The 27258-nt window shown below is 44.7% G+C and overlaps 1 protein-coding gene across 1 annotated transcript in view; it reads right to left on the bottom strand.

The window, feature by feature from the left end:
- The window catches only part of LOC126412318 (semaphorin-2A-like), a 786039-nt gene that overhangs the window by 295292 nt on the left and 463489 nt on the right, over positions 1-27258 (bottom strand). The window contains exon 2 of the mRNA XM_050081839.1: positions 6505-6592. Coding sequence (XP_049937796.1) covers positions 6505-6592 — 88 coding nt within the window. The remainder of the gene's footprint in view (positions 1-6504; positions 6593-27258) is intronic.

Raw genomic sequence — 27258 nt, 5'->3', positions numbered from 1 at the left:
CTATCACCTTACCACGACAACTCACAACGCGCAGCAGAGGCCCGTGGACGCTGAACGTCTCCCTCCTTCGCGAGGAAGCGTGTCGGCGAGCAGTTACTGACACGTGGCGTCGATGTATCCGGCGCCTGCCCATGTATGTTTCCACGTTGCTGTGGTGGCTAGGAAGTGTCAAACCTGCACTCCGAAACACCCTGATGGCCTACGGGCGTGACAGATCGAACTGGCAAAGGACAACATCGGAATTTTATTATACAGCGTTACGTGAGTTGGCGACGCAACCGCCGTCTCCCGAACGTCAGATGTCCGTACAACGTATCAAAGCTCGTCTACTTCGCATCACGGCAGAGCAGCTAGAAGGTGTCCGCATCCGTGGGCGGGTGCAAGACTGTATCCCCAACGAAACGGCATCCGTCTATCACATTGTGCGCGACAGACGCCACCGTAAACGTCAGCTCATAACGGCGGTAAACACGGAGGAGGGCGGCCGCGCAGTGACGCAAACGGATATAGCGCACACGTTCGCCCAACAATATGGGACCTTGTACATGGAAGATCCGCGAAACGTACGTGACTATGACGAGATGCTGCACGATTTTCCCGACCCTAGGGACGTGGCACCCGATGATAGTCTGCTGTTGCTCATTACATCCGACGAGCTGACATCGGCCTTAGCACGTGGAGCACCGAACAAGTTGCCTGGACAGGACGGTTTACCCCTGGAATTCTACCGCAATTTTTACGACCTTATGGGCGACAAGTGGTTCCAAATGTTTCAAGATCTGATCCGCCCTGATTTCACTGTCCCCATAGAACTCACAGACGGGATCTTGATCCCAGTACCGAAGCCGAATGGTGGTTGTAGGTGGCAGGACTTTCGCCCACTCACACTCCTCAACAACGACTACAAGATCTTCGCCCGCAACCTCCGCGAACGTCTCCACACCGCAATCGGGAAAGCCATCCACACCGATCAGACATGTTTAGGTGGTGTCAGCAACATTCATACGACGTTAGGAGCATACCGCGACGTAATTGCTTTGACGACGGCCTGCAAAATACGAGGCGCCCTTGTCGCCGTAGATTTTGACCACGCATTCAACCGCGTCGACCACGGCTTCTTACGCGCAGTTTTGCAACACATGGGCCTCTCTCCCGAGTCTGCACAGGTAGTCCTTCGACTGGTCCACGCAGCGCGCTCCCGCATGATGGTCAACGGTTATCAGTCTGGTCACATTGTTGTTGGACGGTCAGTGCGACAAGGGTGCCCCCTGTCGGGTATATTATTTGCGGCAGCGCTTAAACCAGCTTTACATGGTCTACGGCAGCGATTAACAGGCATTTCCATGCGGGACGTGACCTTTCGCTGTGGTGCATTCGCCGATTACGTGGTGTTCCGGGCCAGATCAAAGGATGAAATGCATATGGCGCTGTAGTGGCTACGCCAGTACGGGGCGGTCTCTGGGAGCGTCATCAACGTGAAGAAGACAAAATACATGGATGTCGGAGGGGGGCTTTGCCACACAACGGCGGTGCCCTTTGACAAGGTGCCCGTACTCAAATGTTTAGGAGTGCAATTCTATAGCAATGTTCGCCTCACGGCGGCGGCAGGGTACCGTCGGCTTCTACACCAGACACGTGCTCTGCTGCAGGACAATTACGGCGCTTGGATATGCTCCTCAGAACACGTTATGTCAACACCTATCTTGTCTCCAAACTGAACTATTTTGCGCATGTCCTTCCCTTGACGGCTACGATGGCCAACAGATTTCAAGCAGCATATGGACATTTCGTTAGCACCGGCCTTGTTGTTAAAGTCCCATTCGCCACCCTGACACTGCCGCAACGGGCATATTCATGTATATAACCGTGCGCGATCGCTTTATCTCAACACTATGCGTCGCACGTGGACCTCTGCCCACGCCACTCTGACGGGCACCCTGATAGCGGAAGTGGCACCACACTCTCTGCATCCCCCGGTTTCCGTAGGACACATTTCCCCGGCACTCGCCCACATCAGAGAGTTCTTGATTGATTTCAGCTACTTACGGTCAGAACTTCCGACAACACGGATGCCCGGCACGAAAGACTATTCTCGCCTCTACCAACAGCAGCAACCTGTAAATACGGTCGCCCACAGACATCCTGAAGTTGCCTGGAACACGGTGTGGCGAGCGGTACACACGCCTTTTCTACCTACGACGGTGCGTTCACTGTGGTACGTGGTTGTGAATGGGAAGTTCGCTACTCGTCAGAGGCTATATTCCATTCATCTGACAGACGACCCCTTGTGTCCGACATGCTCAGTCGCTGACTCGGATGCACACCGTCTGACGTGTACCTCGACCAGCGAGTGCTGGCTACTGACGCAGCGCATGCTGGCATTACTCTTGCGGCGATTGCCGGAGTCTATCTCCCCTGATGATATATTGCGCCCCGACGGCGTATACTTTCCATCAATCAGGACGAACGCCGTTAACTGGCTAAAAGGCATGGTCCTTTACAACATATTTTGCGACGCTCCCAAAGGCACACTCGACTTTTGGTCCCTATTGATGACGACACATGCAGCTTTCAGCCGCCAACCGAAGTACAGAACCCGTTTCGCAAATTATTTAGGTTCATTATTTGCAGATCCTCCTACTCTCTGGGGCGTTCCGGGTATGAGACGCTGAAAATGAAGAAGAATCCTCAGAATCCTCGAGCATATTGATCCTCTACGGACGGAATAGGGGGGAACCCCTCCCAACAGACGAGAAGACGACTCGGACGCTCGATTACGGTAGTTGTAGGATCCTTTTTGTAATGAAAAAAAAGTTATAAAAATTAAAGAAATAAATAAATAAGACAACATAGATCAACCCTCAACATCCTCGTCCTGGTCCTTCGCTCCTCGAACATGCTGCTTGGGCGTGGCGGCGGGATAATGGCCAGGCTTCGGATGTCGACCACTGCCCTCCCGTCGTCTTGCTCCTGCGGCGGATCCTTAAAAAAATAAATAAATAAATAAATGGATAGAGCGTCTACCATGTAAACATGAAATCCTGGGTTCGAGTCCCGGACAGGGCACACATTTTCAACTGTCCCCGTTGATGTATATCAACGCCTGTCGGCAGCGTAGGGTCTTGATGTAATTATCATTTCACCATTGTCCTTAGTTTCTGGCAACATATGTTGGAATTATTCGAAACGGTTGGTGACAGACCTTTGTGATATTCTACGCTTCTCGTTTGCCTCTAGTAAGTTCGCAATTTCACAATCTCTCAAGATCCTTTTATTATATTATGTATTTATTTTAAATAAATAGATACATTTTTCACATTCCACCTACTACGATAATTTATGATGCAAGAAGAGTCTGCGAGTCGCAGAGCAGGCTTACGGAGGAGCTATGTTTCGCTGATCATTATTGCATACAGGTAAATCACGTTACTTCAATTTAGGGCTTGATTTGTTAGGTATGACTTTCACAGTGGTAGCACTGCAGCGGGAATTCCTTTGCGATTGGTACACAATCATGTTCAGCTTGTGGTTGCTATTTGATTCGATTCAGACTTACTGTGATTTAACGAGGACTTCAGTCTTTGATAAAAATAGTGTGTCTATTTTCAGTAAGACCGTTTTATTTAGATTATAGTGTTTATTCTTGCGGTATCATGATTTTCAACTGATTGCGCGCACCTTAACAGGGCATGCAAATGGGGTGCACCATGCTCCTTACACAGGACTAGAAAATTTCACACATTAACTTCAAACACACGCAAAAGCGTGTCACTTTCAACAACTTTACTTTAGGGGCGAAAAACTTCACAAAAGCTGACTGTACAGTTTTACCTTCCATTAAAAGCTTCTGCTAGAAACAAGAGGAAAAGAATAAAAGAATGTGAAATGTGCGTGTGATATTCCTGGCCGGAAGTCCCCTTTAGAGGAGTTTGGTGACCCGATGCGAGTATCTTATCGGCGACTTGCTCGTCGATGGTGGCGAAATCATGATGAGTGCAACACACACACACACACACACACACACACACACCAAATCACACACACACAAGTTCCGGGCGAAGAAAATTCCATACTCGGACGGAATCCTACCCGGAACCCCGTGACTGAAAGTCAGCAACGCTAACCACAAGACTACGAACTGCTGACAGAAGCATGAGGAAAAGCCAACTGTTGTCGAAACACGGAAAATAGGGCATAGAGAGAGGAAAAAGTCTGGTAAGATAAACTACTTTTAATTCTGTAGGAATGAAAATGTAAAATTTCTTTATGTGTTCGAAATGTTTACAGTATCACCAATGATCATGCTTGAAAAATGTTTCGTCCGCCAGATGATACGATATAGATGCATACACGGAGAGGGCGCCACACAACAATACCAGTCTCCTGGGAGCGGAACATATGAGGGACTTCCAATAGGCAAAGCAACAGTTTTTTTTGTCTGTCTATTTCGGTTGAAAGAATGAGGAATTTGTTGTAGGGAATTGTGGAATACGCTTCAGCCTCCGTAGTTTCATAAAGATCCGATATGTCGCGGCGCTATACGTAGCCTTCAAAATGGCGTCTGTAAAGAGATGCCTTCAAAATGGCTCTGAGCACTATGGGACTCAACTGCTGTGGCCATCAGTCCCCTAGAACTTAGAACTACTTAAACCGAACTAACCTAAGGACATCACACACATCCATGCCCGAGGCAGGATTCGAACCTGCGACCGTAGCACCAGCGCGCCTCCGGACTGGAGCGCCTAGAACCGCACGGCCACCGCGGCCGGCAGAGATGCCTTCCAAACAGAAAACTGCCATTGAGTTGTTTCTTTGGAAAACCAAAACATGGCAAATAGGAGGGTCACTCCAAAATAAATGCACACTATTTTTGCAAAAATACAGTTTTCATTCAGCATGTGTGAAAGTTTTACAGTGTGTAGATACATCCTTCCCGCTTGCTTTCAAACTTAGTTCAACCTGTTTCCGCGAGTGGCGCCGTCACAGCATGTCTTCAAGATGGCTGCTACATTTGACGTTCGTCAGAAGGAACGTGCTGTCATAGAATTTCTGTGCTGTGAAAATGAGACATTGGGAAACATCCACAAGAGCTTGAAAAAGCTCTATGGAGATGCTGCTGTCGATCGCAGTACAGTTAATCGGTGGGAAAGCAAGTTACGTGATGAAAGCGGGCACGGCAATATTGAGTATAGTCCTCGCAGCAGCAGGCCTCGTACTGCACACACACCAGACAATGTGCAGAGAGTTAACGAATTGGTGACTGCTGACAGAATCATCACAGTGAACGAGTTGGCACGCTACGTTGGGATAGGAGAAGGAAGTGTTTGCAGAATAGTGAAAGCGTTGGCGTTAAAAAAGGTTTGTGCCAGGTGGGTTCCCAGGATGTTGACAGTGGGTCACAAAGAAACAAGAAAAAAGGTATGCAGCGAACTTTTGGAACAGTACGAGAATGGTGGAGATGAATTTCTTGGAAGAATTGTGACAGGTGATGAAACATGGCCCCGTCATTTTTCACCAGAGACGAAGAGGCAGTCAATTGAGTGGCATCATGCAAATTCACCCAAGAAGAAGGAAAAATTCAAAACTACGCCTTCTGCTGGAAAAGTTATGGCTACGGTGTTTTTCGATTCCGAAGGACTCTTGCTTGTGGACATCATGCCAAGCGGAACCACCATAAATTCTGATGCATATGTGACGACACTGAAGAAACTTCAAGCTCGACTGAGTCGTGTTCGACCACATCGGCAAAGGCAGGATGTTTTGCTGTTGCACGACAATACACGGCCATATGTCAGTCAAACAACCACGGAAGCGATTGAAAAACTCGGAGGGACAACACTGAAACACCCGCCTTACAGTCCTGACCTGGCTCCATGTGACAATCATCTCTTTGGGAGACTGAAAGACTCTCTTCGTGGAACAAGATTTGAAGATGATGACTCCCTTGTGCACGCTGCCATCCATCTACAGCGTTCGATATCTGTTAATTCGCGTCGTGTGGCCATTAACACGTCGGAAATCTTTTGACGGGTGCCCCCTGACAGCTCCGCCAATGCACTGCCTTCTGTACGCAACACTACTGGCAGCTGTACATATATGGATATCACTATCCTATTGCTTTTGTCACCTCCGTGTAGACACCAAGAGTATTTGGCGAATAGTACATTGTGAGATAACGCGAAAAAGTACGAAAGAGTTTCTTAGTCCTGTGTACGCCCAAGGTAAGGGGTAAAAATACTAGTTATATGACAGCTGCGTAGGAAAGTTGTCATTCAAACAGATGTATTATAGAAAATGCAACGCTTGACAGAAGCCTAGTAACAGACTTTGTGTACGTTGGCATGAGCCAGCGCTGTGGCGAAGATACAAGTTTCGGCTGCTCAGTATTCATTTGGCTGGCTTGTGAAACAAGTTGTGTGTGTGTGTATGTGTGTGTGTGCACGCATGCGGCCGTTAGCAGCGGCGGCAGGAGCAGCGCGGCGCGGCGCCGCTGGCGACACTCACATGGCCCCCACGTAGAGCGCGTCCCTCTTGGCGTCCAGGAAGAACGTGCGGTAGTAGAGCCGGCCGCAAGTGAACTCCCGCACGTGACCTGAAACAAGACGCCGTGCCGGGGCCGGTCACACGCGCTCGTAAACACAGCAGGAGCTACACTGCGGCAGCAACTAGGGCCGCTCTCGGCGCTGCTAAAAGTCGCCATACAACTGTGCACAACACGGCGACACTGCTGTCACCCTGCACAGTACACATCCAGATGTCTCACGCACCACCAACTGAAACTACGGCAGAAACGTTCGATCAGTGTCAGTTAGCTTAACAGTAAAGCAGTAATCAATGCTGTTTTGGACACCACAGTGCTCGTGATGAAGGTGATATGCAGTTCTCTTTCTCCGACCTCTCAACTGACTTACCCAGCCAGATAGAGAAGGACCTACAGTTTAACGTGGACTACGAGCCTCGACATTTTTTCACACCCTTGACAGGGGTGAAAAAAGTGATAAGTGAGATAAGTGTCAGACAAAAATCCTAGGAGAGACCTGGAATCGAACATGAGATCAATGCATTTAGTGTCTGGCACTTAACCATTTAACCAAAGTCAACAATGACAGTTCATACATTTTAGAAACACATGCGTGCACTCTCTCTCCCCCGCCCCCTCCCCTCCCGCCACCTCCCCTCCCGCCCCCTCCCCCCCTCTCTTTCTCTCTCTCTCTCTCTCTCTCTCTCTCTCTCCCTCTCAGTGTGTGTGTGTGTGTGTGTGTGTCACACACACACATACACACACAAACACACACACACACACACACACACACACACACACACACACACACACACAGAGAGAGAGAGCTGCTAGTTGGATTATTAGTCGAAAAGCAACATTGGCGGGCACATATATCAGCGTGCTTAATTCTTGCACTATCACTGGGACGTATCTGCCTTACGACAGGTTATCAGAGGACCAGTGGGAATTTGCTGTATGTTGTTGTTATGTATTGAGAGAGATAAAGTCAATAACCTCACAAATCTTCTTGCTTTTCTAAACTGTTGTAAGGCTTATTGGCGTTTGCCACTTGCTAGATGTTTGTGAGTACAACCAACTATTGGTTTTTTTGGATTTATATGTTTGTTAAATGATAATCTGGGCTGCGCGGGATTAGCCGAGCGGTCTAGGGCGCTGCAGTCATGGGCCCTGCGGCTGATCCCGGCGGAGGTTCGAGTCCTCCTCCGGGCATGGGTGCGTGTGTTTGTCCTTAGGACAATTTAAGTTAAGTAGTGTGTAAGTTTAGGGACTGATGATCTTAGCAGTTAAGTCCCATAAGATTTCACACACATTTGAACATTTTTGATAATCTGGGTCCGCACTCCTCACTTCCATCCTCATCCTACTAACGTAAAAGTCCAATCTGGCAACACACGACAAAGAGGTATTAAATAAAGGAAAGATCGGAACGTGATGGCGTGTGCGCCACTAGTCACTACCGAGATAGATCGTGCATTTATGTTTGGTTTCCACCAGTAATTTTGTTGTGAACAGAGCAGAAACAATTGCATTCACCATCGGAATTAGCTCGTTTTAATAGAATTTTGATGAACAGGTTGATACTCCTCCTAACAGATCTTACAGAAATAATAATTTTTTGTTCGTATGCGGTGATGTTGGTACGATTGAGTTTCACTCGCGGGTCGTATGCCTCTTACACAGGACGCCCTCTTTGTATGGCTGAGACAATGCAGCACCTTCGCATAAAGCATTCAAAAGAGACGCGGTCAAGGCCGGTCATTTCACAGTCCGTAAGGGGTTCGTCATGGCACGTTCTCGCCAGTAGTCACCGAGATGGACACTTATTAACGGTACAGACACACCCCTTGAAGTCAGATATGACAGGTTAGAAACTAATCCCCGCTTACGTGCGCGGGTGACATCCTGGCACCAGTCGAAGGTTAACAGCCCGCTGATGGGGTAGGAAGTTAGGCCACCCAACAGAAGAACTGGCGGCAAAAGTGTAGGAAGAGTTATGACACTTTCGAAAAATACACATAATGGTAGAAGGAGAAACGAGCATTTGCTCGTGCGTCATGGGCTAACGCAAAGACTAGAGCTCTCATTGGTTGCTAATATGTGGCGTGGATCTTTCTGAGACTCGTAAGACGAGAGGAAGGGAGCTATATGGAAAATTTTCGCTCTTTCGACAGGTGAAGCAAGTAGGCACAAGCTCTCGTTGACTGATGCGGGCTTTTAGCAGAATTATTTTTGTTCAGACGCCGACGTTAGCGGAACGAAAGAGTACTGAGAACATTCGGTTTCAGAAAGCGGGCCAGAGAGCATTCTATTCCGGAGGGTTATCGAGAGAAGAGTCTGACTCGGAGAGCGGCGGAGAACAGCGGGTTCCTGTTCCTGAGATCGAAGGGGAGCACTTGGTCTTCGCTCGACTTTCAAGGCAACAGTCAAATAGGTGAGTATGCACGTTGCAGCGGCAGGACTTGACTGACTTTAGCATTGTGTGAAGCTCAGGAATCTTCTGATCAATTTAAAGTCGTAATCAAATACCTCTGGGTATCATTTCGGTAAATAGTTAACCCCGTATCAATTGAATATAGATTATTACACAAGGCCATCAACGCGAGGGACATTGCTTCTCATGAAAATTGCGTGGAACAAATCTTTTAAAACAGACAGCTTAACATCAACCTTTACTTTCGTATTAATCACTGGTGCTCTGGCATCTGGCGACCTCTGTACTAAATCATTAGTAGAATCAATAACAACAGCTTACAATTTCATTAGAGTTCCTTCCCAAATGTTCGTTAATAATACACTTCTTGCAGTTTCAACGTACCACCGGCAAAGAAAAGCCAGCTAAGGCTTTGGAGAATTGTTTGGAGAATTCTTATAACTACAGGCTGCACTTGTAGGTTGCGTTATGTGACGTCCCCTCTCCCCTTTTGTTGTCTCGATCAGTTCTCCGATGCACTGCGTCTCCCTGTCGATCTCTCGAAGCCGTGAAGTGTCAACCCCCGCGCTGCAGCTGTAGAGGCGTCAGCTCCACACGTTGTCTCTGCTCTCGTTATTTGTGTGAAGCGTCGGACAATGTGTCACCCGGCGTCGTTGAATCCTGTTCTGTGGACAAACGCTATTTAAATGTCGTCGTCGAATACTACGTCGCCTGCTCGATAATTTGTCGGCTAGCGTAGTCAGGCTCTGCGTCGTCTGCGAGATGAGATGGCAGCTGGCGTCGTCGAGGAACTCGTTGTAGGCGCCAGAATGATGTGACGTTCCCTCTCCCCTTTTGTTGTCGCTGTTGACGTTGAGCCGCTACTGCTACAGCTCGGTCGGTGGAATGGAGACGCGACGCGCAGTGATGGTTGTCCCCGTCGGATAACGTGGAACAGCACCTGAACATCTCAAAAAAAATTGTTGCTCGCGTAATGTATGAAAGTCCGTTTGGAGTCCGCACGGTCTTCTCAGTGATGCGAACTGCTGATTTTAATTGTCTGTTATGGTTTTATTATGATTTGCTGTGCCCGGTTAGTTAGTTATTGCAGTATTGAGTGAATCATTCATCACCGGCGTCGTTTCACACCACTGAAGCGAGGAAAAATTCATATGCGGTTCAGTATCAGTAGTTGTTGTTACGTTGCTAGGCAGAATTGTTCAGCCGGCCGCGGTGGTCTCGCGGTTCTAGGCGCTCAGTCCGGAACCGCGCGACTGCTACGGTCGCAGGTTCGAATCCTGCCTCGGGCATGGATGTGTGTGATGTCCTTAGGTCCTTAGGTTAGTTATGTTTAAGTAGTTCTAAGTTCTAGGGGACTGATGACCACAGATGTTTAGTCCCATAGTGCTCGGAGCCATTTGAATTTGAAAGAATTGTTCACTACGGCACGACGCAAATCCAGAGATAATCTACAATGCGATCTTGCTTCCGTACGTCGTGATATTATTTCGGCAAAACACTCCTTCCAATGCTCAATGTTTATCAAGTCACCCTTTCAATTAAAATGTTCACAGTTAATTAATTTTGATTATCAACTATCACACAGTTCAATTAATGATGGAGCCAACACGCGAGATTTCCAATACTGGCAAGCAATTTTATTGTTCCTTCTTTGCAATTAGTATATAATCATCACACCAACGCAAACCGATGGATCAGATCAATTACAATTCTTTTCAGTTCGGTGATCGTGACAATTACGACAATTTGTATTATCTTCGTGTGGTCGTATTAATGTTTCCTGCTCCAGGCTAATCAGGTATTGCAGTCTTCGATACTATGTCCATTCCTCGTTGTAACTTTTCACTTTGATGAAGGTTGAGGCCAACAATAATATCTCCAATAATTAAAGTTCATTAACTGGTCGTTTATCAGAATATCACTTCAGCTCAAGTTCTCAAGTCAGAGTTCAAAATTGTTCAAATGTGTGTGAAATCTTATGGGACTTAACTGCTAAGGTCATCAGTCCCTAAGTTTACACACTATTTAACCTAAATTATCTTAAGGACAGATACACACCCATGCCCGAGGGAGGACTCGAACCTCCGCCGGGACCAGCCGCCCAGTCTCAAGTCGGAGTAACTGAGAACAAAGTCCGCGCATCTTTATCACACAATATTACTTGTTTTTTTGAAAAGAAACAATCTCGTAGCGTTCCGTACTGTGACAAACGGTGCTCTCTCTCGACTTGATAGCAAGCAAGCTAGCAAGCGACTAACTTATCCATGATCGAGCATTGTAGACACACTGAATTTCTTTTTCGCCGCGTTTACATCTCTCTTTCATAATAAATGTTATCTCTGACCGACATATTACTTTGGACTTACGTTTCATCGTACTGATTTGCAGTTATTACTAAGATGTTTGATAGCTAATAAAAAATAACCTTACTTTCTTTCCAGTTTTATATCATGACACATTCAGTAATTACTGTAACTGGTGTTCATCAAAACTTTAAGGTGTTGTATTGTAATGTTGATGCATTAAGTTGTTCTGAAAGCGGTGCTCATATTCAATACAATTAAAGCGGGCTTAAAAGCTGTGAGCTATCTGGGGAAGTTAACCTTGCATTATTGAGCAACTGTTTCACCAGGTATCCAGTCTAGCTTACCAAATTTCCAAATAGACTAACATTAATTATAATCTTGTAATAGTCATCTTACGACAACCGGTGATATATATATGTATATATAAGGAGAATTTAAATAAAAAGAAATAAATCTGTTTATATTTGGACATTTATTTTAACATTGATCATTGTTCCGTTAAAATTTCAGCATAAGGAGAACTTAAATAAAAAGAAATAAATCAGTTTATATTTGGACATTTATCATTGTTCCGTTAATATTTCAGCATATTAAACTTGATCTGTTGAGAGGCCAGACAAACATGTGGTTCCTGAAGAGGGGCAGCAGCCTTTTCAGTAGTTGCAGGGGCAACAGTCTGGATGATTGACTGATCTGGCCTTCTAACATTAACCAAAACGGCCTTGCTGTGCTGGTACTGCGAACGGCTGAAAGCAAGGGGAAACTACAGCCGTAATTTCTCCCGAGGACATGCAGCTTTACTGTATGATTAAATGATGATGGCGTCCTCTTGGGTAAAATATTCCGGAGGTAAAATAGTCCCCCATTCGGATCTCCGGGCGGGGACTACTCAAGAGGACGTCGTTATCAGGAGAAAGAAAACTGGCATTCTACGGATCGGAGCGTGGAATGTCAGATCCCTTAATCGGGCAGGTAGGTTAGAAAATTTAAAAAGGGAAATGGATAGGTTAAAGTTAGATATAGTGGGAATTAGTGAAGTTCGGTGGCTGGAGGAACAAGACTTTTGGTCAGGTGAATACAGGGTTATAAATACAAAATCAAATAGGGGTAATGCAGGAGTAGGTTTAATAATGAATAAAAAAATAGGAGTGCGGGTTAGCTACTACAAACAGCATAGTGAACGCATTATTGTGGCCAAGATAGACACAAAGCCCATGCCTACTACAGTAGTACAAGTTTATATGCCAACTAGCTCTGCAGATGATGAAGAAATTGATGAAATGTATGACGAGATAAAAGAAATTATTCAGGTAGTGAAGGGAGACGAAAATTTAATAGTCATGGGTGACTGGAATTCGTCAGTAGGAAAAGGGAGAGAAGGAAAAATAGTAGGTGAATATGGATTGGGGGGAAGAAATGAAAGAGGAAGCCGCCTTGTAGAATTTTGCACAGAGCATAACTTAATCATAGCTAACACTTGGTTCAAGAATCATGAAAGAAGGTTGTATACCTGGAAGAATCCTGGAGATATTAAAAGGTATCAGATACATTACATAATGGTAAGACAGAGATTTAGGAACCAGGTTTTAAATTGTAAGACATTTCCAGGGGCAGATGTGGATTCTGACCACAATCTATTGGTTATGAACTGCAGATTGAAACTGAAGAAACTGCAAAAAGGCAGGAATTTAAGGAGATGGGACCTGGATAAACTGAAAGAACCAGAGGTTGTACAGAGTTTCAGGGAGAGCATAAGGGAACAATTGACAGGAATGGGGGAAAGAAATACAGTAGAAGACGAATGGGTAGCTCTGAGGGATGAAGTAGTGAAGGCAGCAGAGGATCAAGTAGGTAAAAAGACGAGGGCTATTAGAAATCCTTGGGTAACAGAAGAAATATTGAATTTAATTGATGAAAGGAGAAAATATAAAAATGCAGTAAATGAAGCAGGCAAAAAGGAATACAAACGTCTCAAAAATGAGATCGAGAGGAAGTGCAAAATGTCCAAGCAGGGATGGCTAGAGGACAAATGTAAGGATGTAGAGGCTTGTCTCACTAGGGGTAAGATAGATACTGCCTACAGGAAAATTAAAGAGGCCTTTGGAGAGAAGAGAACCACTTGTATGAATATCAAGAGCTCAGATGGCAACCCAGTTCTCAGCAAAGAAGGGAAGGCAGAAAGGTGGAAGGAGTATATAGAGGGTTTATACAAGGGCGATGTACTTGAGGACAATATTATGGAAATGGAAGAGGATGTAGATCAAGATGAAATGGGAGATAAGATACTGCGTGAAGAGTTTGACAGAGCACTGAAAGACCTGAGTCGAAACAAGGCCCCGGGAGTAGACAACATTCCATTAGAACTACTGATGGCCTTGGGAGAGCCAGTCATGACAAAACTCTACCAACTGGTGAGCAAGATGTATGAGACAGGCGAAATACCCACAGACTTCAAGAAGAATATAATAATTCCAATCCCAAAGAAAGCAGGCGTTGACAGATGTGAAAATTACCGAACTATCAGTTTAATAAGTCACAGCTGCAAAATACTAACGCGAATTCTTTACAGACGAATGGAAAAACTGGTAGAAGCGGACCTCGGGGAAGATCAGTTTGGATTCTGTAGAAATGTTGGAACACGTGAGGCAATACTAACCTTACGACTTATCTTAGAAGAAAGATTAAGAAAAGGCAAACCTACGTTTCTAGCATTTGTAGACTTAGAGAAAGCATTTGACAACGTTAAATGGAATACTCTCTTTCAAATTCTGAAGGTGGCAGGGGTAAAATACAGGGAGCGAAAGGCTATTTACAATTTGTACAGAAACCAGATGGCAGTTATAAGAGTCGAGGGGCATGAAAGGGAAGCAGTGGTTGGGAAAGGGGTGAGACAGGGTTGTAGCCTCTCCCCGATGTTATTCAATCTGTATATTGAGCAAGCAGTAAAGGAAACAAAAGAAAAATTCGGAGTAGGTATTAAAATTCATGGAGAAGAAGTAAAAACTTTGAGGTTTGCCGATGACATTGTAATTCTGTCAGAGACAGCAAAAGACTTGGAAGAGCAGTTGAACGGAATGGACAGTGTCTTGAAAGAAGGATATAAGATGAACATCAACAAAAGCAAAACGAGGATAATGGAATGTAGTCAAATTAAATCGGGTGATGCTGAGGGTATTAGATTAGGAAATGAGACACTTAAAGTAGTAAAGGAGTTTTGCTATTTAGGGAGTAAAATAACTGATGATGGTCGAAGTAGAGAGGATATACAATGTAGACTGGCAATGGCAAGGAAATCGTTTCTGAAGAAGAGAAATTTGTTAACATCGAGTATAGATTTAAGTGTCAGGAAGTCGTTTCTGAAAGTATTTGTATGGAGTGTAGCCATGTATGGATGTGAAACATGGACGATAACCAGTTTGGACAAGAAGAGAATAGAAGCTTTCGAAATGTGGTGCTACAGAAGAATGCTGAAGATAAGGTGGGTAGATCACGTAACTAATGAGGAGGTATTGAATAGGATTGGGGAGAAGAGAAGTTTGTGGCACAACTTGACTAGAAGAAGGGATCGGTTGGTAGGACATGTTTTGAGGCACCAAGGGATCACAAATTTAGCATTGGAGGGCAGCGTGGAGGGTAAAAATCGTAGAGGGAGACCAAGAGATCAATACACTAAGCAGATTCAGAAGGATGTTGGTTGCAGTAGGTACTGGGAGATGAAGAAGCTTGCACAGGATAGAGTAGCATGGAGAGCTGCATCAAACCAGTCTCAGGACTGAAGACCACAACAACAACAACAACAAACTTGATTCATAACTAAACTGGTGCCTTATTTAGGATTGTGAAAATGTGAGTTTGTAGTATTATGGAACACATCATATATGGAGCCAAGATTGGGAGACTGCATACAACACTGCATTCATAAAATAACACACGAAGAACGTTGAAACATATGCCAGAGGAAATTAACCACAACCAACCGATTCAATTTTCACCCAAAGAAGTTACGTTCGTAGCGCAATCCTGTCCGTCATGAAATTACCACACACTGGTATACTAAATTCATACTAACTCTCTGTGAAATATTACCGAAAAGAATAGCTGAGGGCTACTTTGATGAATACATCACATGCTTCACGTGGTCAACTTGGTTTACACAACGAGTGTAACTCCACAATAATTTTGATAGTTAAAATAAATTACATCGAAACGCAATTTACAAAAGAAAAACCTAGAATGGTTACCATTGTCTTACTATTAACCTGATGGGTCAAACAATTGTATTAGAACGTGGTACAGGTACACCCCACGTAGGTTGAACATAATGAAAAGTTGCTATATTGAAAAATATTGTCAAGGCGAGACGTTATAATCTCACGCACATTCGCATTTAAGATTGATGATCATCAACACGTGGTTCCACTTTACTCACAAAGTAGTGACAAAACAACTACTGGAAGATATTATGAACTTCACACTCGAATTACACTGCTTTGCAATTTAAGATAACATTAGATATTTTAGATCTAAACCTGAAATAAAGATGATTAAATTTTCAGTTAGGCTGAACTTAAGAAATCCATTGTCCTACGGACAAGTTGACGCGCTTAGCCGGAGATCTTACCACTTCAGACGCTCGCCACGGACAGACTGCATGGGCCTCTACCGAGGGTACCTCACAGGTACAAACGGTAGTGACCAGAGAGGCAGCTTCCTATACCAACATGACAAGGGACGGATAGGACCACACCAAGAATAGAAACCTCTTTGCTTTTAGAAAGTGTAGCTACCTGTTCCGACGTTGGTCCTACTGTTATCTAGCAGACAGGCTTGTCAACTACCATCAAGCATGCAACTAGAAATACATTTGCTCATTCATCCTTTCACACAGAAGGGAAAGGGGATGACAGCATCTTATCATATACAGTATATAAAAGAAAGCGGATGTAGGTTCCGCGTGAGACTGTGTGACACGCATTACATATAAACTGCGTTTCAAAGTGTAGTAGTGTAACAGATCGTTCTTGTTTTCGTGTAAAAGTAACACGTTCCACTGCTCAGTCTCCTCCCAAATAGAGTCAGAAACACCACAGTAAATTTAGAAGTGGGATGTATGTCGTAAATGACAGCAGATTTGAGAAATTAACATGAAAGGAATCCAACAGAGACCTTTCAATATTATTGTCAAAGTTGTCGTACCTGTCAGGATAACACTCTTCTCTAGATTATCACGACACTCTTATTTGGGTTTTCGGGTTTCTTGGGGTGTTACAAAAATGGTTCAAAATGGTTCAAATGGCTCTGAGCACTATGGGACTCAACTGCTGTGGTCATCAGTCCCCTAGAACTTAGAACTAGTTAAACCTAACTAACCTAAGGACATCACCAACATCCATGCCCGAGGCAGGATTCGAACCTGCGACCGTAGCGGTCTTGCGGTTCCAGACTGCAGCGCCTTTAACCGCACGGCCACTTCGGCCGGCTACAAAAATGGTTCAAATGGCTCTGAGCACTATGCGACTTAACTTCTGAGGTCATCAGTCGCCTAGAACTTAGAACTAATTAAACCTAACTAACCTAAGGACATCACACACATCCATGCCCGAGGCAGGATTCGAACCTGCGACCGTAGCTGTCCCGCGGTTCCAGACTGAGCGCCTAGAACCGCTAGACCACCGCGGCCGGCTGGGGTGTTACAGCTACCTCCAAGTGTCACTGGTACTCCTCGGCTCTTGTCGCACTTCGAGTGGCTCGTTAAATCACCCGATTTTACTGCCATATAACAGCGGGCGAAAACATGGCAACCCTTGCCAAACTGAGGCCGATATCAGGGCTGGAGGTGGTGCTGAACACTATTAACATGTTCTCTCCTGCGCGTGACTTATTTTCAGACCAGTGTGCTTATTATAATTATTGATGCACAGATGACACTTCGACTGGTGATGACTTTCTCGCTGCCGCGTTCCATGAACGGCCATAGCCTCGGGTATTTGGCCGTACGGAACCTCGGTAAGAGCGGCTGCCGGAGGGCAGACGCCACGGTCCGGCGGGTTTTCCGGCGCGGCACGGAAACCCGCGGATCGCCTCTTTTGTGACACAGGCGGCCACGCGCGCACGGCTTTCGGTAATTAGTCACACGCGGCCCGCGGCGCGCGTTTCATTGAAATTCGACGTCGTGGCGCGTGACTGCGCACGCAGCCGTCGGCGGCCGAACCGGCGGCGATTCTGTTCCCGCTTTATGGCCGGGTGGCTTTCGGCACAAAAAAAAAAAAAAAAAAAAAACCGGTGCAGCGTCACCAGAGACCTCTCAAAAGTTAGTATGAAGAGGCCTGCACGTTTTAGGCGGAAATATCACACATCGGAAAAACACACACACCTGGAAACTACAGAAATACACGCTTCCAAAGCCCCGCAGCATTATACGGTGCGCAGTACTCGATGTAGCAACGAGAAATTGGGTCCGCGAATGTTATTCTGGTCGGCTTTGGCAGTATTACACTACGGTGAACAAAACGCGATACTTCATGGTTTATAGAATTTCTTATTCATCCAAGTACGTACGCATCGAGTTAATTTTACTTGTGAATCAGAACATTGTTTGCTGTGGAAAGTAACAACGATCCACCCTCAGTCTCTGACCGAACTCCTTTTATTTATTTCTTCACCTATCATTTACCACACATTCAGGTCATAGCATCAAATATTACGTTAAGACACAAACGAACTACAGACATTGACTGCAAGTGGACATCGATTTAAGTCAATGGGAAAGATGAAAGTCTGGGCCGGAGTGGGATTCGAAAACGTCTCCTGCTTACTAGGCAGATGCTCTGAGCACTGAGCCATTCGAACACTGTGGTCATAGCAATTTGACGGGCTGCCGTCAGACCCAAATTCTCAACTCATCCACACACTACAAATGTGGTGCCCATGACCAGTTATCTTCATTACTCGCGGAATTTAGCCGACAGTTCTAACCTCGTTTGCATCCGCACTGGAGATCATTGACCGTCCTCGTCTTAATTACATATATGTGGTGTCTGTTCTTTGGGCTATATCCAATAAAACAGCCAAAATTTTAACAGTGAGACAGTGATGCTGGAAGTGCTTCTTTTCTATGTTCCAGTTTCAACAAAACTCCAAGCTTATTTTATTATTTTTGTATATTATTTATTATTTTATTATACTAGACGAAGACCACTTCTTTTTTCAATGACCGTCTTCAGCTGTGGTCTACAGCCACGTTCCAATGTAGGAAACCTCGCAAGGCTGAGCTTTACACGTGTCACAAAGGCAACGCAATGCACTCACTGAAAGAAAGGTAAAGCACCCGAAGACATGGTCATATGTCAGTGTAACTTCGTAAAAGTACCCACCATCGGTGGATATGTGATAGGAGTTGCAGTTCTCTGTGACAGGATGAACGGCTACCAGAGAGTTTCAATATTGTTCGTAGTGTAAGTAGGCTGTGTAGGTTTTTCTATTGGTAACGCCACGTAGCGCTCTGTATGAAAATCACTGGCTGTGCTGTGTGCAGTCTGTGGCCGGTTTGCATTGTTGTTGGCTGTTGTAGTGTTGGGCAGCACGTAGCGTTGCGCAGTTGGAGGTGAGCCGCCAGCAGTGGTGGATGTGGGGAGACAAATGGCGGAATTTTGAAATTTGTAAGACTGGATGTCATGAACTGCTATATATATTATGACTTTTGATGAGTATTAAGGTAAATACATTGTTTGTTCTCTATTAAAATCTTTCATTTTCTAACTATGCCTATCAGTAGTTAGTGCCTTCCGTAGTTTGAATCTTTTAGTTAGCTGGCAGTAGTGGCGCTCGCTGTATTGCAGTAGTTCGAGTAACCAAGAATTTTGCGAAGTAAGTGATTTGTGAAAAGTATAGGTTAATGTTAGTCAGGGCCATTCTTTTGTAGGGATTTTTGAAAGTCAGATTGCGTTGCGCTAAAAATATTGTGTGTCAGTTTAAGCACAGTCATGTATAATTTTTCTAAGGGGACGTTTCAGTACCTACTGTCGTTACCAGGCCTGGGACGGTACATAAGGCCCGTGAAAAGGGTCAGATGTTGAGCGATCACCGTGAACGCACGGAGACGTTGCGTACTCTTGTCAGGCAGCGGTATCACCACTTGGCACACTTACGAAGGGCCCTTATTGTTGTCTTCAAGAAGCTCACTTATCGTTTCAGATTTGTTGGGCATTCGTGTGTGACAGTGGTCTGATGGGAACTGAGGGCAGCCATGCCGACGTCAAGGCTGATAAGGCACAGCTGTGTTACTCCTGGCCCCATAGTGTGGGAAGCCATCGGCTATGACTGTTATCATGTGACAGACTAACGGCCCCATTTTTCCATTAGACAATGCTCCTCCATATTCTCCATACATTGCACGTGCCCTATGAACTGTTTCTGTGATGCTGTGGTAAGCCCGTGGCCAGCAATATCCCCAGATCTGTCCTCTATTAGCAAATTCGTGGTACCAGCACGGATATCAACACTGTTCCAGCATATGAAGGACTAGTTACAACAGCTGTGCGCTAGCTTGTCTGAGGAGAGGATACTGTGGCTTTATGACACCGCACCCAGCGTAATCGGTGCACGTATTGAAACCAAAGTGGATGCAGTGTGTCTCACAATGCTAAGATCTTTACAAAAGTGACTCCCATATTCTATGCCCTCTAAAGTAGTTGCGACGAGCGCCTTTCGAGCAAACGTGTAAACTAGAATATCGTACCGTCACTAAATTCTCTGTTCACGATGGTTTCTCGCCGAAAGAAATTCATCCATAGCTCGTGACGTTTTATAAGGAGCTCGTTCCTTCACTTTAAACGGGTACTAAATGGGTGGCTGATGGCATAAATGGCTATACACTATTTAGAAGTGACTGTGTGAAGCGCATCCCAATACTCAAAGCATTGCTGAAAACAGCCAATAGCAGTTTAAGGAAATGAAAGTCTTGGAAACATCTGAGACGGTCTAAAATAATTATATGTTATATGATATGTGCCAATTTGTTGCTGTGTGTCAGCTGTAGGTCCATCACTTCACGAAATTGTTATGAAAGCAACAGGTTTAAAAACGTAACTGTCTACAAGGTTATGGCCGATTGTTTCTACGACGAGGAGATCATTCCTATTCATTGCCCACGAAAAACAGCGCAAGCCTTCTAGATTAACTGTAAAAAAAGATGTGAAAAGGAAAAAGACAATGTTTCAACTGGATAAGGCGCCCACCTAGGGAAGGTCTTCGACAATCGAAGTAGAAAATGTCGGAGAATCCAATGTATTCATCTGATTTGTCCCTCCGACATCATCCTTTTTTCCCTTCAAAAGAAACTGCTTCCTGTAAAACGATTTAAGTCCAACGAGGACGTTAAGGCAGTTGTAGAGGGATATTTTTGTATTCTTCCTAGATTAGTATTATTTCACTCAGAGATTGAATCAAATGTCTGAAACAACATTGGACAAAGTGCCCTGATGCCATTAACGGTTACACAACACGTGCATTTCCACTTCTCTGACGATATTCTGGTTGAATACCTCCCTGTCCAAAAATCGAAAGAAGAAATAATGACGCCCCGGTACGACGTCGGAGAACTGGCGGAACATTCAATTGACCGAATAAACTTCAGTAATCACGAAGTGCGTTGTTGTACAGAGCAACTACGAAAAAAATCACATTTTAACTAAAAATACGTAATGTGTCAGTGCCAAGGGGAAAATTAGCCACCTCGTCCTCGCAGAGAATATCAAGCGAAGGGTTCTAAACCGACCTGAAGTGTGAAGCAAGACTGTTTAGAAACCTTACCGGTTGTTGTGTCCCGCCAGGCAAGCAGAGCTAAAAACATGCACGTAATCTCCTATGTCTGACACGCACATATAGCACATAACCTTGACTAAAACTTCTTTCTGGTGCCATTTTCAACAACCACCTGATCACCGCATATATATTGAATATTGAATCCTCTGAAAATACAGTACAGTGGACCTACAAGAAGTGGAATCAAGGCTGTAACCTAACCATGTGATAAAGCGAAACGATGGAGGACTCCAATGCTTACTTTTTTTTTAATGACTCTTCAGGTAATTTTATACTAAGTACTACCGCCAAATGCAGACCCGACGGACAGCAGTTTTAGACTATCTCCTAAAGTAGCTGGAAAATTAGGGAACGGACAGATTTTGCATTTTTGTACATAACTAAACAGTTGTTGCATGTAGCACAGGAATTTAGCCAAGAGACGGGGACCGGAAATTTCATTAGTTACGAGAAACGACTGTCACTAATTTGGCTCTGAATATAGTTTCATGCAGTTTTTTTCTATTGCTATATGACTGACAGCACTTGCACGTAAAGCATAAATAAATTACGACTTTATTACGGCTAGTAGCGATAGGACCAGGAGTAACCAGTCACAATCCTGGAAGTATATTAAGCTTCAATCAGTTATGTGCACTTGAGAAGGGGAGAGGAGGTGTGCAGTTCCTGACCAACAGATCGTGTCGATTAAATCACACATCCCCACGCATTAGCTTGCTAAGTGAGTCCGTGTGAAGGTGTCGACGGTGATTCGACTTATGGAGAGAAACGTTAGTTTGGCGAATTTCAAAGTGTTATCCGCCATGTCCCTGCAGAGACTTTCACAAATTGCATTATATTTGCTTACCAAATCGGATACAACACCCAACATGCGAACGTTCGTACAAACTACACTAAGAGGAGAAGCTGATGACGGGTTACTCGACTTCACCATTCAGTGTGCTGCTCGAAAACGGATAAATAATGTGCGATAAAATTCAGGTTCGAATTACCGATTTTGCGGAGGTAAAATGTGCTGTACGTATATTCTCGGTTACTAGTCTAGGACATATTTCCTCGACAAATAATTCAGATCTTCTTTAACGTTTAAACACTGCATGTTTCGGTTTTGAAGCAGGAACAGAGTTTTCCTATTTCACTCACCAATGTCTTAACGTATCATATTCTGGAGCAACTATTCATTCAGGAAGAACATGTTTATTTCAAAGAAGCGAGTTTAAATGGTTCAGATGGCTCTAAGCACTATGGGACTTAACATCTGAGGTCATCAGTGCCCTATACGTAGAACTACTTAAACCTAACCAACCTAAGAACATCACACACATCCATGACCGAGGCAGGATTCGAACCTGCGACCGTAGCAAGCGCGTGGTTCCGGTCTGAAGCGCCTAGAACCACTCCACCACAACGGCCAGCAAAGAAGCGTGTAACGAAAATTTTATGTGGTGCTCACTCTAAAATGTCCCTTTTAACCACTGGTCATTCTGCAACAGACTAACGGTATATTTATTTCCTTATGAAGTTTGTTGTCAATAATACATCGCAGTATGGAAATAAGAATAATATTCACTATAAGAAGAAGAGACGTTCGCTATCCAGTACTCAGCTCTAGTGTGGCTATGACAAAGTAAGGAGTCATCGACCAGCAATGTGCCCACGACCGTGCCGATGTGGATACGCCGATTCCCGTCAGATCACCAAAGCTACACACCATCGTCGTGGCCAGTACTTGGATGGGATACCGTCCGGATATGAACCTGTGATGTTGACAATTTTCCCTTTGTCTTTACGACAGAGGGGAGAGGAGAGTGGCGGCATAAAATCCCTCATCACCAGTCTCGGCGCCAATGTCCCGGCCTGAATTCCAAACCTCCCCGCAGTTTCTCGTACAGTGAGAGCTCACGACACTCCTGGTGCTGATCCGTCTTTCGGATGTGTCCCTTAGTATTCAGAGGAGGAGGACATTTGCGGCAACCAGTGTTCGCCCTCTCCCTTCTCTCATCATCTCCAACACAAAATGGCTCTGAGCACTATGGGACTTAACTGCTGAGGTCATCAGTCCCCTAGAACTTAGAACTACTTAAACCTAACTAACGTAAGGACATCACACACATCCATGCCCGATGCAGGATTCGAACCTGCGACCGTAGCGTTCGCACGGTTCCAGACTGTAGCGCCTAGAACCGCTCGGCCACCCCGGCCGGCTCTCGAACTACGCATACACCGCTGCAGTAAATGATACTTACGCACACAGCTCTCGTACTTTTCAAAGGAAAGGTGCCTAAGAGTGGGAAGGACAGGATAAACCTTTCCCATCAGGCGGCTGAACCTGCACATTGGAATCTGCCAGCCATTCCTGCCATAAAACTTTAGTTACATGTCATGTGATGAATTTAATGAATAATAAACTTCTAACACAAACTATGGCGTGCGCTCTTCAGTTTACATAGTCAGTATCCGATTAAGTGGTGTTGTCCCCTACGTTGTAATTTTTACCTGTTTTTAATTTTACACGATTTCCTTCGGCAGCGTGTGGTCGGACTTGATTAACTATGGTTGATCCTTTATAATGTACCGGGTGATCAAAAAGTCAGTATAAATTTGAAAACTTAATAAACCACGGAATAATGTAGATAGAGAGGTAAAAATTGACACACATGCTTGGAATGACATGGGGTTTTATTAGAACCACCCCATATTGCTAGACGCGTGAAAGATCTCTTGCGCGCGTCGTTTGGTGATGATCGTGTGCTCAGCCGCCACTTTTGTCATGCTTGGTCTCCCAGGTCCCCAGATAGTCCGTGCGATTATTGACTTTGGGGTTACCTGAAGTCGCAAGTGTATCGTGATAGACCTACATCCGTACGGATGCTGAAAGACAACAGCCGACGCCAATGCCTCGCCATAACTCCGGACATGCTTTACAGTGCTGTTCACAACATTATTTCTCGACTATAGCTATTGTTGAGGAATGATGGTGGACATATTGAGCATTTCCTGTAAAGAACGTCATCTTTGCTTTGTCTTACTTTGTTATTCTAATTATTGCTATTCTGATCAGATGAAGCGCCATCTGTCAGACATTTTTTGAACGTTTGTATTTTTTTGGTTCTAATAAAACCCCACGTCATTCCAAGCATGTGTTTCAAATTGTACCTCTCTATTTACATTATTCCGTGATTTATTCAGTTTTCAAATTTATACTAACTTCTTGATCACCCGGTATTTCCTATTTTTGTACACTAGCGAGAAAATATTTACTAATATTGACTCAATACTGATAGCTGTAGAAGTTCACAAGCTATGCCTTTGTAACTAAGCTTCAGCTTTCCAACTGTAGCTCTCTTACCTTACAGTGGCTGTTCACAGTGGAGCCCCCCATTACTACCATCCACCCCTCCCCCCCCCCCCCCCCCCCCCCACTACTGAACCATCTACTCAAGTACGGGGCCTATTTACTTAGAACACACTCTGATGGTTACTAGAACATTTCTATTCCTAGACCCATCCGTTTCTTAACACTTCCTTGGACTGAATTACAAAACATGGGCTGCCTATAGTAATCGCTTCCTTCGCTAACCTGTTGCTACTTCCGTTCCCGCTGAAGTTAGCAGAAGGGAGTCCGTTGCATGTAAGTGTTATAGAGAGCCGCATCCAGCAGCAGACGGAGGCGAAGCCGTGAGAAGAGACGTCGGCGGAGATGCGGTCTGGCGAGCACACGACGCCGCCACCGCCTTGTGTCTGCTGGCGCATTGAAAGCCGGCAGGGACAGCAGCGCGGCTGCCCGAGCCGCCAAACAGGACTGCGGATTCCCCCATCTTCACTTCGGCTACAGCGTTGCGCTCGGAAAACACTGTTCACTTCTCGTCTCCTTACAGGTGCGCGTGGGTACTCATTACCAATCGGCCGTCTACTTATGGCTTACAGATGAGCAAATAATTACAGAAAAATACCATGTTAAAAAAATGTAATGGAATGTAGTCGAATTAATTCATACATCAACATCTGCATCTACGTCCATACTCCGCAAGCCACCCGACGGTGTGTGGCGGAGGGTACCTTGAGTACCTCTATCGGTTCTCCCTTCTATTCCAGTCTCGTATTGTTCGTGGAATGAAGGATTGTCGGTATGCTTCTGTGTGGGCTCTAATCTCTCTGATTTTGTCCTCATGGTCTCTTCGCAAGATATACGTAGGAGGGAGCAATATACTGCTTGACTCTTCGGTGAAGGTATGTTCTCGAAACTTCGACAAAAGCCCGTACCGAGCTACTGAGCGTCTCTCCTGCAGAGTCTTCCACTGGCGTTTATCTGTCATCTCCGTAACGCTTTTGCGATTACTAAATGATCCTGTAACGAAGCGCGCTGTTCTCCGTTTGATCTTCTCTATCTCTTCTATCAACCCTATCTGGTACGGATCCCACACTGCTGAGCCGTATTCAAGCAGTGGGCGAACAAGCGTACTATAACCTACTTCCTTTGTTTTCGGATTGCATTTCCTTAGGATTCTTCCAATGAATCTCAGTCTGGCATCTGCTTTACCGACGATCAACTTTATATGATCATTCCATTTTAAATCACTCATAATGCGTACTCCCAGATAATTTATGTAACTAACTGCTTCCAGTTGCTGACCTGCTATTTTGTAGCTAAATGATAAGGGATCTGTCTTTCTATGTATTCGCAGCACATTACACTTGTCTACATTGAGATTCAATTGCCATTCCCTGCACCATGCGTCAATTCGCTGCAGATCCTCCTGCATTTCAGTACAATTTTCCATTGTTACAACCTCTCGATACACCACAGCATCATCTGCAAAAAGCCTCAGTGAACTTCCGATGTCATCCACAAGGTCATTTATGTATATTGTGAATTATTGGTTTTTCGGTCTTAAAATTATTGCCGCTATGAGCATATTTCACTAAACACGTTTCGATATCTTTATGAACCATCTTCAGTACTCATTTTGGAAATATGGGTACATAATGTATCTCTACATTTTGGTATTTAAAATATTTCTTCAAAAGTTGGCGTACACTTTACTCAAGGTCTGTTTGCTTCTTGTTTACGTATTCTGCAAACCACTGCTTTTTCCTCCGTTGTTAGCAAAGGTTGAGGTTGAAAGAAATTGCACGTTCACTTTTGGCAATTTTTCTGCTATTTTGGACCCAGTTTTTCTCTCGTTTCATTGGTTCTGTTTCCGCTTCACCTCACTTTGGTAAAACACTGCAAGAGAAATGGTATTGTAGTCTCTGCAGTTTCTTTCGTAATATATATATACCGGGTGATCAAAAAGCCAGTATAAATTTGAAAACTTAATAAACCACGGAATAATGTAGATAGAAAGGTAAAAATTGGCACACAAGCCTGGAATGACATGGGGTTTTATTAGAACAAAAAAAACAAAGTTCACAAAATGCCCGACAGATGTGCGTCGTTTGGTGATGATCGTGTGCTCAGCGGTCACTTTCGTCATGCTTGGCCTCCCAGGTCCCCAGACCTCAGTCCGTGCGATTATTGGCTTTGGGGTTACCTGAAGTCGCAAGTGTATCGTGAACGACCGACATCTCTAGGGATGCTGAAAGACAACATCCGACGCCAGTGCCTCACCATAGCTCCGGACATGCTTTACAGTGCTGTTTGCATTACTCCTCGACTACAGCTATTGTTGAGAAATGATGGTTGTCATATTGAACATTTCCTGTAAAGAAAGCCATTTTTGCTTTGTCTTACTTTGTTATGCTAATTATTGCTATTCTGATCAGATGAAGCGCCATCTGTCGGACATTTTTTGAACTTTTGCATTTTTTTGGTTCTAATGAAACCCCATGTTATTCCAAGCATGTGTGTCAATTTGTACCTCTCTATCTACATTATTCTTGATTTATTCAGTTTTCAAATTTATACTGACTTTTTGATCGCGTGGTATATATATATATATATATATATATATATATATATATATGTGTGTGTGTGTGTGTGTGTGTGTGTGTGTGTGTGTGTGTGTGCGAGTGCACGCACAAATTAGTGAAGATGAGTTACATGTTCAGCACAGATGTGTGTGGAGGGAAAGGTGTGAGGGGTGATTCGAAGATTTTTTTGTGGGTGAGGGGGGGGGGGGGGCAGTGATTATAGCGAAAAGGAGATGGTAATGGCAAATGGGAACTAAGGGGGG

The sequence above is a fragment of the Schistocerca serialis genome, chromosome 7, assembly GCF_023864345.2.
Source record: "Schistocerca serialis cubense isolate TAMUIC-IGC-003099 chromosome 7, iqSchSeri2.2, whole genome shotgun sequence".
NCBI lineage: Eukaryota > Metazoa > Arthropoda > Insecta > Orthoptera > Acrididae > Schistocerca > Schistocerca serialis.
This window is presented reverse-complemented; position numbering and strand designations above follow the sequence as displayed.